Source organism: Microcaecilia unicolor, chromosome 3, assembly GCF_901765095.1.
Source record: "Microcaecilia unicolor chromosome 3, aMicUni1.1, whole genome shotgun sequence".
NCBI lineage: Eukaryota > Metazoa > Chordata > Amphibia > Gymnophiona > Siphonopidae > Microcaecilia > Microcaecilia unicolor.
Genome location: NC_044033.1, coordinates 180,648,042 through 180,661,836, shown reverse-complemented (window position 1 = coordinate 180,661,836; position 13,795 = coordinate 180,648,042). Strand labels below are relative to the sequence as shown.

The 13,795-nt window shown below is 47.9% G+C and overlaps 1 protein-coding gene across 1 annotated transcript in view; it reads left to right on the top strand.

The window, feature by feature from the left end:
• The window catches only part of LOC115465866 (retinol dehydrogenase 16-like), a 112,231-nt gene that overhangs the window by 79,008 nt on the left and 19,428 nt on the right, over positions 1 to 13,795 (top strand). The window contains exon 3 of the mRNA XM_030196666.1: positions 5,430 to 5,688. Within this exon, the coding sequence (XP_030052526.1) occupies positions 5,430 to 5,688 (259 nt within the window). The remainder of the gene's footprint in view (positions 1 to 5,429; positions 5,689 to 13,795) is intronic.

Genomic DNA, 13,795 nt, shown 5'->3' with positions numbered 1-13,795 from the left:
CTCTTTCTCCCAGCATCTCTCTCCCTTCCCTCTAACCCCTCCCATAGGTCCAGCACCTTTCTCCCTTTGCTCCAGCCCTCCTTGCAGGTCCACATCTGTCTCCTTTCCCTTCAGCCATCATCTGCATATCCAGCACCTCTCCTTCAGCCCCTCCCCCCCCCACATGTCCAGTATCTCTCTCTCTTTCATCCAGCCCCCATTAGATGTTCAACACCTCTTTCCCTTTCATCCAGCCCCCCTACATGTCCAGCACCTCTCCCCTTCACTTCAACCCTTTGCATATCCAGCACCTCTCCCCTTCCCTCCACCTCCCCCTGCAAATCCAAAACCTCTCCCCTGTCCCCTCTGCAAGTCCAGTACCTCTCTCCCTTCCAACTTTCTGCCCCTGGCAAGTCCAACACCTTTCTGTTCCCTTCAGGCCCCTCCCCTCTCAGGGCCAGCACCTTCAAATCTTCTTTACCCCCCCCCCCCCCCACCAAGTCCAGCACCTAGTACCTCTCCCTTCAGCCCACTCCCCTTGAAGGGCCAGCACCCCACTGTCTTCCTCAACCTCCCTGTCCAGCACCTCTCCCTTCCCTTCAGCCCCCTCCCCTTGCAGGGCCAGCAGCACCCCACTAACTTCCTCACCCTCTCCGACACCAGCCCCAGCACTTGCATTTAATGCTGTCGGCACTGCTCCTGCACCTACTTATCACTTCTATAGCGCTACAAGGCATACGCAGCGCTGTACACCATACATGAAAAGACAGTCCCTGCTCACAGAGCTCACAATCTAAATAGGTCAGACAGACAGAATAACTAAGAGGTAAGGGAATTAAAGAGGTGGGGATAAAGGGTACAGGGCAAGATTCTCCCCTAGAATCCACAGGAACCCCCTTCTCCCCTTTCCACAATCACTAAAACCCCTTCCTCCCATCACTGGAGTCCCTAGGACCCCCCCCTCCCATCACTGGAGCCCCTAGGACCCCCCCTCCCATCACTGGAGCCCCTAGGCCCCCCCCCAAAGAAACACTTCCAGTACTACAACCCCCGTCTTCTCTATTACTATAATCCCCAAGCGCCCTATTCCCACCGTCACTTCGGAGCTTCCTTGCAGGGTGCCTCTCATCACTACGATCCCCGGGAGATCCTTTTCCTTCCCCATCACTATGGTCATCACAAGCTCTCTTGCCGGTGTGCTCTCACCGGGACGGGTCACTGGTGCCGGTGCACTACGGTGGACTCCTCCTGCTCTTACGGATCCCGCCCGGTTCGCTCGGCCCTAGTGGAGCTCTGTCAGTCTCCCACCCCCGAGGCAACGCTTACACTTTGCTGATAGCAACTTGTGGCGCCAACGTCCTGCTCCGGGGCCTTCCCTCTGCCGTGCTGATGTAACTTCCTGTTTATGGAGGCGGGATGCGGAAGGCCCCAGAGCAGGACGTTGGCGCCGCGAGTTGCTATCAGCAAAGAGTAAGCGCTGCCTCGGGGGTGGGAGACTGTGAGGTTCAGTGCCGACAGCATTAAATGTAAGCGCTGTGGCAGAAGTGGGAGAGGGCGAGGATTGGATGACACGGATTCTGGGTGGGTGGGCCTGAGGCTAAACTGGGTGGGCCTGGGCCCATCCAGGCCCACCCATAGCTACGCCCCTGTGTTAAAAAGCAGCGGTCCCAGCACAGACCCCTGAGGAACTCCACTAACTACCCATCTCCATCGAGAATAATGACCATTAAACCCTACTCTCTGCTTCCTATCTTTTAAGCAGCTCTTAATCCACAATAATACACTGCCTCCGATCCCGTGACTCTCCAGTTTCCTTTGGAGTCTTTCATGAGGCACTTTGTCAAACGCCTTCTGAAAATCTAGATATACAATATCCACTGGCTTCCCTTTGTCCACATGTGTGTTCACCCCCTCAAAAAAATGCAGTAGATTTGTGAGACAAGACTTCCCTTCACTAAATCTGTGCTGACTTTGTCTCAGTAGCCCAGTACTCTTCGTTCTCTTTCAATGGTGGGGCCAGCTCTGCGTGACCGTTGATGAGCATGTTCTGCATGAAGGTTATGAAATGCTGCCTCATCTCTGGCTTCCGCCTCAAGATTTTCCTCAACGAGACAAGTCAGGAAAGAGCATAGCTTCTGTTGTTTGGGAGCGAAACCTGGGCTTACGGAATGGGAGGGGTGCTACTCAGCTGTTTGACTCATCTTTTCTGAGCTCTTTGTTCATAATGTTCAAGAATTCTTTATCTTCTATGGAGAAAGCAGGTTTGTCATCATCTTTGGTGATCTGGAACACTGAGCTGTAACTAACCTAAGTTTGAAACTTGATTCAGTAATGATTACAGCAGACTTCTCCCTAAGTCACTGAATAGAGAGAGCCACTGCAATTGATTTCCAGCAAGTCCTAGCACAGCTTCACACCGAGTAGCCTTTTATACTTACAGCCTCCCTGTCACGCTTTCAAAGCAGGAAACTGGGTTGTGAGCCCTTGGACCACCCCAGGCAAAACCACCCCAAACCAGAGACTAGGCAGAACAGGACTGGAACCCCGGATGGGGGTTGCAGCAGAGGCAAACAAGCTGGAATAGGCAGAGCAGGAACCCTAGTCTTCACCTGCGCTTAGCCGCTTTTCCCCAGGAGTTGAGCCCCTGGGTGCAGGTGGCCGGCAGGGCTTTGCAGGACAGGGCAGGACTGGATAACAGCTAGGCAGCACAGGGACTGATGGTCAGAGGGAAAAGGAATAAACAGGGACAGCAAGGCAGGGAAAAGATAGGCTAAAGGACAGGGCTAAAAGCTGCAAGCAGCCACTGAAAAGGGAACAAATACTGACAGACAAAGACAGACAAACAAGAAACAAGACTGGGAAACAAGCAATACAGTAAACAAGCAATATCCTAAACTAAACATAGACTAACTAGAAACAGGCAAGAACTTCAGGCAAGAACTAGACTCAGCAGAAGTGCAAACAGCACCCCAACAAACCTCAGGGCCTTAGAGGATGCAAAGGCAAAGCAGAAAGATCTCAGAATGGCTAATAAGCCCAGCAGCAGCTGAGACTCACTGCAGCAATCACCAGGCAACTACGGGAGCTGGGCAGGTTCAATCCAAGCAAGCAAGTCTGGCAACCCAGAAGATCCAGACCGGACCGGACTGGGCTGAAATCTGGAATGGGTGACAGCACACAGACAATCTAATGCAGCCAGCACACAAAGACAGAGACAGAACTAACTCACAAAGAACAGACAGAAGCCAGCTCAGAAGCTGACCACAGGAAATAAGGTGAGTCTGAGAGGGGTTAAGGCCTCAGACGTGACACTCCCTGTATACAAGAGCTGACCCCTCACTTATTACAGACTAATAAGCAAGTACAGAATGGCTGATCTCAACATCACAGAGACTATAACAGATAAAGTATTTCCTGCACCAGATACGCAGGAGCAGCTAGAGGGCAAGGCAGATTCAGTAGATAGCCACTCCCACCAGTCCCAACAAAGAGTCAAGAGTAAAAGAACTCACAAATTAACCCAGAAATTCCTGGAAAGTTATCAAGCAGCACAAGAGAAGTATTCACAGAAGCTAAGCAGGCTCTGGGGAGAAGTTGCTGTTCAGGCCTCTAAGACTTGTTCTGTAGGCAGGGGGCGTGGCTTCACTTGAGCTGAGCAGCCAGGAATTTGTTACAATTTGACTTTTTCTGTAGGCAGGGGACATGGCTTTACTTGAGCTGAGCAGCCAGAAATTTGTTTCAATATGGAACTGTTCATTAATGTGGTCAACTAGGAACTGTCAGCATCTAACACTGGAATCAACTTTCACTATATCTTCTGCTTTCCCATAAGCTTAACTTCTTCTGCTGAATAACACAATTCAGAAGGCTTTTATTTCAAACTATAACTACAGTTCATAGGCTCTCTTCCAAGCTGAACTCTCCTCTCTTCCTGAATAGTTATTACTTTCACTGATCTTCTGCCACCCCTCTGTCAGATTAGTTTTTACTGCTCCTTCTGCCTTCCTTCTGGAGGCAGGAAAAGCTTGGTTTTTTACTACTGCCAGTCTTTGGATTTTTACCGGCCTTCTGCCTGCTCTCTGAGTTAGTTTTTACTGCTCCTTCTGACATATGTTGCAGTGGCGTAGCCAGACCTAACATTTTGGGTGGGCCCAGAGCTAATATGGGTGGGCACTGTGTATATAAGTATGAATAGTGTTTCTTTCTACAAAATAATGCATTAGACTGCACTTGATAATGGATTTCTAAGTAGTATGCCCAGCATCAACATATGGAAAAAACCAATATTTTAAAATATAGTTTACACTATCCCACATCTTAAACTTGACCAGGCGTAAGTCTACTATAATGGTAAACATCTCAACACACATGACAGGATCCTACAGTATAATTTCACACATGATATCCTTCAAACTTTGCTTCCCTACCCCTCCATCCAACCCTGTAGCCCGGCATCAACCCTTCTCATCTCTACCCTACCCCCCACCCCCACCCATAGCCCAGCATTAGCCCTTCCCTTCCCCATCATCCATCCCATAGCTATGCCTTCCCCATTGAGGAAAAGAAAATTATTTGTATAATAATTATTTTTGTATGCTCTTCGCTTTGTTTGACTGAATATTTCTTTGTATTTCAGTTTATTACTATGTTTCTGTTTAAAAGCTAACTTTTCAATAAAATATTTGAACTTTAAAAACTTGTTTAAAATACTGTGCTCACTGTTAATGGTAAGATGTTCACGCTTTATTATAAAATAAACCACAATGGAAAACATTCACACTGAGTTAGATACTATTAACTTAATAATTAGCTCCTAGAGGAAAAAGTAGCAAGTCAGAAATATTAGTAAAGGGGATCATAAACCAGAATTTTCCTAGTTTCTAATCCAGACTTAACTAATAATTGACAGTGTGACTTTGGACAAGTCACAGTAACTGCCAGCTCAGCAACTTACTAGATAATAGATGCTATGGCAATAACATGACAACATTTCTTTTACACAAATACCTGCAAAATTTACATTCTCTACACGAGGTTTGGACAAATTCCTGGAGGAAAAGGCCATAGTCTGCTATTGAGACAGACATGGGAAGCAACTGCTTGCCCTGGGATCTGTAGTATGGAGTGTTTCCACAATTTGGGTTTCTGACAGGTACTTGTGACCTGGCTTGGTCACTGTATGGAAAACAGGATACTGGCCTAGAAGAACCATTGGTCTGACCTAGTATGGCTACTCTTATGTATGTTTCCCTATGGCCTGGTGAATTACTGGATTAGCACATCTGTTGGGGGTGAGGGCCCCCTTTGATGTTTGGATCCCAGGCACTTTTAATCCTGCCCTGGTTCAGGAAGTAGTAATAGTGTTATTTAGCACCCCCTCCCCCCACCACCCCTACTCCCCAATCATTTTAAAAAGTTGGCTCCTATGCACTGCTTTTTCTGTTTTTCAGGACTCTGGGGTCTAGTGAACAATGCTGGAATCGGTCTCCCTTCAGGACCCAATGAATGGCTGATGAAAGATGATTTCCTGAAGATAATGAACGTGAACCTGCTGGGGCTGATCGATGTCACCCTCAGTCTGCTCCCCCTGGTCAGAAAAGCCAAAGGCAGGATTGTTAATGTTTCCAGTGTAGCAGGAAGGATAATTTTATTTGGAGGTGGCTATGGCATTTCTAAATACGGCGTGGAGGCTTTCTCAGACAGTCTCAGGTGAACAGAAGCATCTTTTATTTGTCATGGATATTTAGAGGAGGTGATTGAATTTTGAGGTGATAATTTCTTGTTTAATCAGTGCCACTAGCGATTCTGTTTGGAGGATTTGAATCAATACAAAGAAAAGCTGGAGAAGGGAACACCCTAAGGGCTAGATTTACTAAAAGTGAGTAATAACACATATTAATGTGCAATGGGATTTATTAATTAATAGCATATATTAATGGTGTTTGGCATATGCTAATGAAGTAGTGCCTTATAGTAAATTTAGCCGTATATATGCCAAACACAAAGCAGGGCCATTACAAAGTGAAAACAATTAAGCAGTGGCGTACCTAGGGTAGTTGACACCCGGGGCCGGTCATTTTTTAACACCCCCCCCCCCTCTCCAAAATCTAGTACTAGGCATGCCGAGAATACAAAACACTCAGGACCTATAGAGCAATTCTAGCATACCATAAGCAGTAATTTCTACAAGTCACACAAGGAAAAGGAAAGCATCTTAAACACTACAGTGAGCACTAGAACATCAATTCACCTACTGTAAAACGAAACCAGGCAGAATAACACAGATCGTCCATCTTGCACAGTCAATGCCAACCGAAAGCCATGTCTTTTTCACAAACACAGATACACCCTAATCCACTATAGAATAAGCAATAATAAACTTTCTATTTAGACAAAAATTAAACTGAACCCCCAAGATGCCAGACTCTGCATACAATGCAACACCACAGAAACAGAAAATGTCCCCTAGTACTGTGCAAAATGTAAAGACAGCAGATGTAAATTTGAAAAAACTAACAAGTACCAATCACCACTTTACAAATTAACAAATAGAAATAAAACAAATCTAGAAAATAAAATAATACCATTTTATTGGACTAATACATTTAGCTTTCAGAGGCCAAAACATCCTTCCTCAGGTCAATACAGTATAGTGTTGTTACAATATCCTATCCGGACCTGAGGAAGGGGGTTTTGTTCTCCGAAAGTTAGCCAAAATATATTAAAATTAGTCCAATAAAAAGATTACCTTGTTTACATGTTCTATTATAAACATTAACACAGCTACAATACTACTTTATCCTAAAGCAAAAAAAATAAAAATATATATTTTATTTACAGTTTGTTTTCTCTGGTTTCTGCTTTCCTCATCTTCTTTTCACTGTCTTCCTTCCATCCAGCATCTGTCTTTCTTCTCTCTCTGCCATCCAGTGTCTGCCCTCTCTGCTGTCCCCTCCATCCAATGTCTGCCCTCTCTCCCATCTACATCTGCCCTCTATCTCTGCCCCTTCCATCCACCATCTGCCCCTGTCTGCCCTCTCTCTCTCCCCCTTCCATTCACTCTCTGCCCTTTCTATCACTTCCATCCAGTCTGCCCTTTCTCTCTGTCCGCTCAATCCACCATTTGCCCTCCCTCTTCCATCCATCTAGGGTCTGCCCTCCCTCTCACTCCCCCTTCTATCCAGGATCTGTCCCCTCTCTGCCCCTTTTTTCCAGCTCCTAGTTCCAGCCCCACTATCCCACCAGTCCCCAGTTTCAGCCCCAGTCCTTGTCTCCCACCAGTCCCGAGCTTTAGCCCCCAGACACTTCTCCCTGTCCCCTTTTTAGCCCCCAGTTTCAACCACAGCCCTTTTCTGTCACCAGTCCTGAGCTTCAGCCCCAGCCACTTCTCCCTGTCTCCTTTTCAGCCCCCAGTCCCACAATTTCAGCCCCTGCTGCCTTTCAGCCCCCAGTCCCAGTACTAGCCCCCTTATCCCACCTACCCTCCTTCAGCCCCCAGTTTCAGCCACCTTCATCCACATGCCTTGCCCCCCTTTTCAGCCCGACCCATTCTCCCACCTGACCCAGGCATGCCCCATTTTCCATCATGACCCCTTCTCAGACCCCAGTTCCAGCCCCCTTCTCCCATTTGAGAGCCCCCTCCTCCCATCTGAGAACCCCTCCCCACCCCTTCTCCCATCTGAGAACCCCCAGAACACCCCTCTCCTCTCCCATTTGAGAACCTCCTCCCCACTCCAGTCCCCTTCTCCCATCTGAAAACCCCCTCCCCATCTAAGAACCCCCAGAACACCCCTCTCCCATCTGAGAACCCCCTCCCCACCCCAGTCCCCTTCTCCCATATAAAACCCCCTCCCCTCCCCATGTGAGAACCCCTACAACACCCCTCTCCCATCTGAGAGCCCCCTCCCCACTCAGTCCCCTTCTCCCATATGAAAACCCCCTCCCCATGTGAGAACCCCCACAATACCCCTCTCCCATCTGAGGACCCCGACCCGACTCTCCTGCTCCCACCCTACCTTTAAAAAAATTATTTTGAAGCGTCGTTGCAGGCAGCGCCTCGCGTCTGCCCTGCAGAAGTAAATCTCTTCGCTTCAAAGTTCGTCGTCGTCGGGCCTCACTATGTCCCGCCCTCCTCTGAGGAAACTTCCTATTTTCGCGAGGGCGGGACATAGTGAGGCCCGACGACGACGAACTTCGAAGCGAAGAGATTTACTTCTGCAGGGCAGACGCGAGGCGCTGCCTGCAACGATGCTTAAAAAAATTTTTTTTAAAGGTAGGGTGGGAGCAGCGGGAGCAAAGCGGATCGCCCCCCCCACCCACTGACACCCGGGGCGGACCGCCCCCACCGCCCCCCCTTGGTACGCCACTGCAATTAAGTAGATTAGAGCAGTGTGTCTCATCCTTCTCCGGGTTTTCAGTCTTGCCACTATGAATATACCTGAGAGGAATTTGCATACAATCGGTTTTCAGTACAAGCAAATTCATATTATTGTTTAGCCCTGAAAACATGACTTCCTATGTGTTCGCACTGGAAACAGCAAAGATGACTAGAAAATAAAGGCTTTTTACTAAGGTGCGCTGAAAAATGTCCTGCGCTGATGTAGACGCATGTATTGGACGCACGCAGGTCCATTTTTCAGCGCACTTGCAAAAAAGGCCTTTTTTTGGTCGAAAATGGACGTGTGTCAAAATAAAAATTGACGCGCGTCCATTTTGGGCCTGAGATGCCACCCATTGACTTAGTGGCAAGGTTTCACATGTTAACTGGGTGGCAGTTGTCAGCGTGCACATACTGCCAGTTACTGCCCGGTTAGCGCCACGTGGTAGAAAATAACCAATATTTTCTGCCGCATCTATCGGATGTACTTAAAAAAATGGAATTACCGCCCGGGCCTCGCGGTAGCTGGGTGGGAGTTCCAAATTGACACGGGTTGGACGCACGTAGATGCCTACGTGCGTACAACGCATGTCAATTTGGAACTACCGCCTGGTTACCGCATACCCCGGGCAGTTAATCCATTTTTTATGTGCGCCCAATAAGCGTGGGCGGTAATTGGCAGTATACACGCGCTGATGTTTACCGCCCGGTTAATGCGAGAGACCTTACCGCTAAGTCAATAGGTGGCAGTAAGGTCTCAGGACATGCACTGGTTTTAATTTTGCCACATATCCATTTTCAGCCCAAAAAAAGGCCTTTTTTGTAGGTGTGCTGAAAAATGGACCTGCGAGCATCCAGTACACGCACCTACACCAGTGCAGGCCATTTTTCGGCACACCTTAGTAAAAGGGCCACCAAGTTAGGCTGCTTTGTTTCTGTGGTGGAACTAGAAGCACAAGCTGCTGGCTGTTTGCCAATTTGTTTTACTAGAGGGATACAAGTGTGGTTTGATTCTCCTCTAGATTGTACAGACTGCTGAGGCAGGCCAGTCAGCTGAAACATGGCCATATCAAGTCTATACAGTTATACAATAAAACTTGGACACACTAAGCATTGTCAAGAGACTTATTTTCTAGTCACCTTTGCTGTTTCCAGTGTTCTTTCTTACATAAGTACATTAGTATTGCCATACTGGGAAAGACCAAACGTCCATCAAGCCCAGCGTCCTGTTTCCAACAGTAGCCAATCCAGGTCACAAATACCTGGCAAGATCCCAAAAAATTACAAAACATTTTGTACTGCTTATCCCAGAAATAGTGGATGTTCCTCAAGTCCATTTAATAATGGTCTATGGACTTTTCCTCTAGGAAGCCGTCCAAACCTTTTTAAAACTCCGCTAAGCTAACCGCCTTTACCACATTCTCTGGCAACGAATTCCAGAGTTTAATTACACGTTGAGTGAAGAAAAGTTTTCTTCAATTAATTTTACATTTACTATATTGTAGCTTCCTAGCATTTTTGGAAAGCGTAAACAGATGCTTCACATCTACCCGTTCAACTCCACTCATTTTATAGACCTCTATCATATCTCCCCTCAGCCGCCTTTTCTTCAAGCTGAAGAGCCCTAGCCGCTTTAGCCTTTCCTCAAAGGGAAGTCGTCCCATCCCCTATATCATTTTCGTCGCCCTTCTCTGCACCTTTTCTAATTCCACTATATCTTTTTTGAGATGCGGCAACCAGAATTGAACACAATATTCAATGTGTGGTCGCACCATGGAGCAATACAAAGGCATTATTACATCCTAATTTCGTTTTCCATTCCTTTCCTAATAATATCTAACATTCTCTTTGCTTTCTTAGTCGCAGCTGCACACTGAGCAGAAGGTTTCAGTGTATCATCAACAACGACACCTAGATCCCTTTCTTGGTCCGTGACTCCTAACGTGGAACCTTGCATGACGTAGCTATAATTCGGGTTCCTCTTTCCCACATGCATCACTTTGCACTTGCTCACATTAAACGTCATCTGCCATTTAGACGCCCAGACTCCCAGTCTCGTAAGGTCCTCTTGTAATTTTGCACAATCCTCCCGCAATTTAATGACTTTGAATAACTTTGTGTCATCAGCAAATTTAATTACCTCACTAGTTACTCCCATCTCTAGGTCATTTATAAATATGTTAAAAAGCAGCGGTCCCAGCACAGACCCCTGGGGAACCCCACTAACTACCCTTCTCCATTGAGAATACTGACCATTTAACCAGTGGTGTGCTGGTAAATGTTTAACAACAGGCTCTCTCCCCGGTCCACCTCTGCGCCCCCCCCACGTCCACCTCTGCGCCCCCCCCCCCCCCCCCCCGTCCACCTCTGCGCCCCCCCCAAATTGCAGAACTGGTTATAGCCGGGGAGAGAGCCTGGGGGGGGGGCAATCTAATTCATGTTTAATGTGGGATAAAATGCCATAAATAAGTAAATAAAAATAAACTTTTAATATTGAGCACCTGATTCTCAAAGTGGACATATTCCAAACATTATAATGAAAATAAAATGATTTTTTTCTACCTAGGTTGACTGGTGACTTTGTTTTTCTGATCATGCCGGCCCAGTATCCGATTCTGCTGCTATCTGTCCTCTTAACTCCATTTCCAGGGCTTCCTTTCCATTTATTTCTTTACTTTCCGCCTTTCTTCTTCATTTCTTGTCCTACATCTGTAGGTAAAAGCTGGGTCCTCCGCAGATTTGACTGTCCAGTGGATCCAGCTTCTGCCTATTTTCTCCATCCATGTGCAGTTATTCTCCTCTCTTCCTTTTCCCTCTTCTCATCTCATTCCTCACTTTTCCCTCCCCTCCATCCATGTCCAGCATTTCTTCTCTCTCCCTTCCCTCTCCTCCTTCCATGTCCAGCAACCCTCCTCTCCCCCCTGCCCTGCCCTCCACGCACCTATGTCCAGCAACCCTCCTCTCCCCTCCATCCACCCATGTCCAGCGACCCTCCTCTCCCCCCCTGCCCTGCATCCACCCATGTCCAGCAACCCTCCTCTCCTCTCCCCTGCTCTCCATCCACCCATGCCCAGCAACCCTTCTCTCCCCTGCCCTCCATCCACCATGTCCAGCAACCCTCCTCTCCCTCCTGCCATCCATGATCTATCCACCCATGTCCAGCGACCCTCCTCTCCCCCCTGCACTGCATCCACTCATGTCCAGCAACCCTCCTCTCCCCTCCAACCACCCATGTCCAGCAACCCTCCCCTCCCCTGCCCTTCATGATCCACCCATGACCAGCAACCCTCGTCTCCCCCCTGCCCTCCTCCCCTCCATCTGCCTTCTTCCACCCCCCCCCCCCCCGCTGCCCCGGTCGCCAATCATCCGTCTTCCCTCTGCTCCCCGACAGACCTGGTTTCCTTCCTGCGCCGCTGCTTGCCTTTAAAAATTTTATTTTCCCTCGAGGCGCGCCAGCATTGAAGCGAAGGTAGCAGGCTCAGCTCGGTTCCAGCCTTCTGTTCCCTTCCCTCGCATCATGGCTCCGCCCTCGTGCAAACAGGAAATACGTCAGAAGAGGGCGGAGCCATGATGCGAGGGAAGGGAACAGAAGGCTGGAACCGAGCTGAGCCTGCTGCCTTCGCTTCAACGCTGGCGCGCCTCGAGGGAAAATAACATTTTTAAAGGCAAGCAGCGGCACAGGAAGGAAACCAGGTCTGTCGGGGAGCAGAGGGAAGATGGATGATGGACGACCGGGGCAGCGGGGGAGCAGAGGCAAGCCGGCTCGCACTGGCCAACAACCGGCTCGCAAGATGCCAGTAAATTTAATAAGCGGCTCTTGCGAGCCGGTGCGAGCCGGCTCCAGCACACCACTGCATTTAACCCTACTCTCTGTTTTCTATCTTTTAACCAGTTTTTTTAATCCACAATAGAACACTACCTCCTATCCCATGTCTCTCCAATTTCCTCTGGAATCTTTCCTGAGGTACTTTGTCAAACGCCTTCTGAAAATCCAGATACACAATATCAACCGGCTCACCTTTATCCACATGTTTGTTCACCCCTTCAAAGAAATGTAGTAGATTGGTGAGGCAAGATTTCCCTTCACTAAATCCATGTTGACTTTGTCTCATTAATCCATGCTTTTGAATATGCTCTGTAATTTTGTTCTTAATTATAGTCTCTACCATTTTGCCCGGCACCGACGTGAGTTGCTGGACTTGTGGGGGGGAGGGGTGGGTGGGAGAGCATGAGGAAGACAGTGGGTTGCTGGCCATGCAAGGGAAGGGGACTGAAGGGAAGGGAGAGGTGCTGGATTTGCAGAGGGGTGTAAGGAAGACGCAGAGGTACTAGACTTGCAGGAGGGTAAGGAAGACATGGAGGTACTGGACTTGCAGGAGGGTAATGAAGACATGGAGGTGCTGGACTTGTTGGGGGGGGGGGGTAAGAAGATGCGGAGGTGCTGGCCCTAGGAGGGGAGGGGCCTGAAGGGAAGGGAAAGATGCTGGACTTGCAAGGGACAGGGTGTTGGAAGGAAGGGAAGGGAGAGAGGTATTGGATTTGCGAGGGGGGAGGTTGGATGGAAGAGAGAGAGGTGCTGGATTTGCCTCTGTCCCCATTGCCAAGCCTCTCTTCCAATTACAACTCCTTTCTGCTCTTACAGCCCTTCACAAGAGTTCTTTCTCCCTGCCAGTAACCCCTTTCAGTTCCCTTTACCCCTTCCTATCCCCACCCCATTCCTCTCCCTACAGCTGAACTACCAGTGCTTGTCCCAATCACCCAAACCTTCTCCCCCTTACAGTTCCTTTCTGTTTCATCCAGGCTCCAGCCTTTCACAGCAGAATTCTCTCTCCCAGGCAGAAACCTCTACCACTTGATTTACCTCTTCCTATTCCTCTCTACAGCTCATTACTCAGCCTGTCCCCATCACCCAGCCTCTCTTATTTATTTATTTATTTGCGCATTTGTATCCCACATTTTCCTACCTTTTGCAGGCTCAATGTGGCTTACAATGTTCCTTCATGGCATTTGCCATTCCAGAGTGAAAAGGTACAATTGATATTACATAGAGAACATGGATGACATAATAGATATGTGGATAACAGTGGATCGTCATTCCAGAGTAAAAGAAACTATTGGTGTTAACTAAAGGATATTGATGACCTGGTAGATTAAGCAGATAAAATAATAGAACGTCGTTTCATAGTAAAGATGCAGTTGGTATAATACAGAGAGTATAGATGAACTAGAAGAACTATACAGTAGGCATAGGGAGAAAACATTCTGGATTTTAAGTAGGTGGTGATGTATTACAGTTCTTATTCTGGGTCATTGTGATATGCCTTGTTGAAGAGATAGGTCTTCAGTGATTTACGAAAGTTGTTTAGATTGTGAGTTATTTTCAGGTCCCTTGACAGTGCATTCCACAGCTGCGTGCTCATATAGGAGAAGCTAGACGCA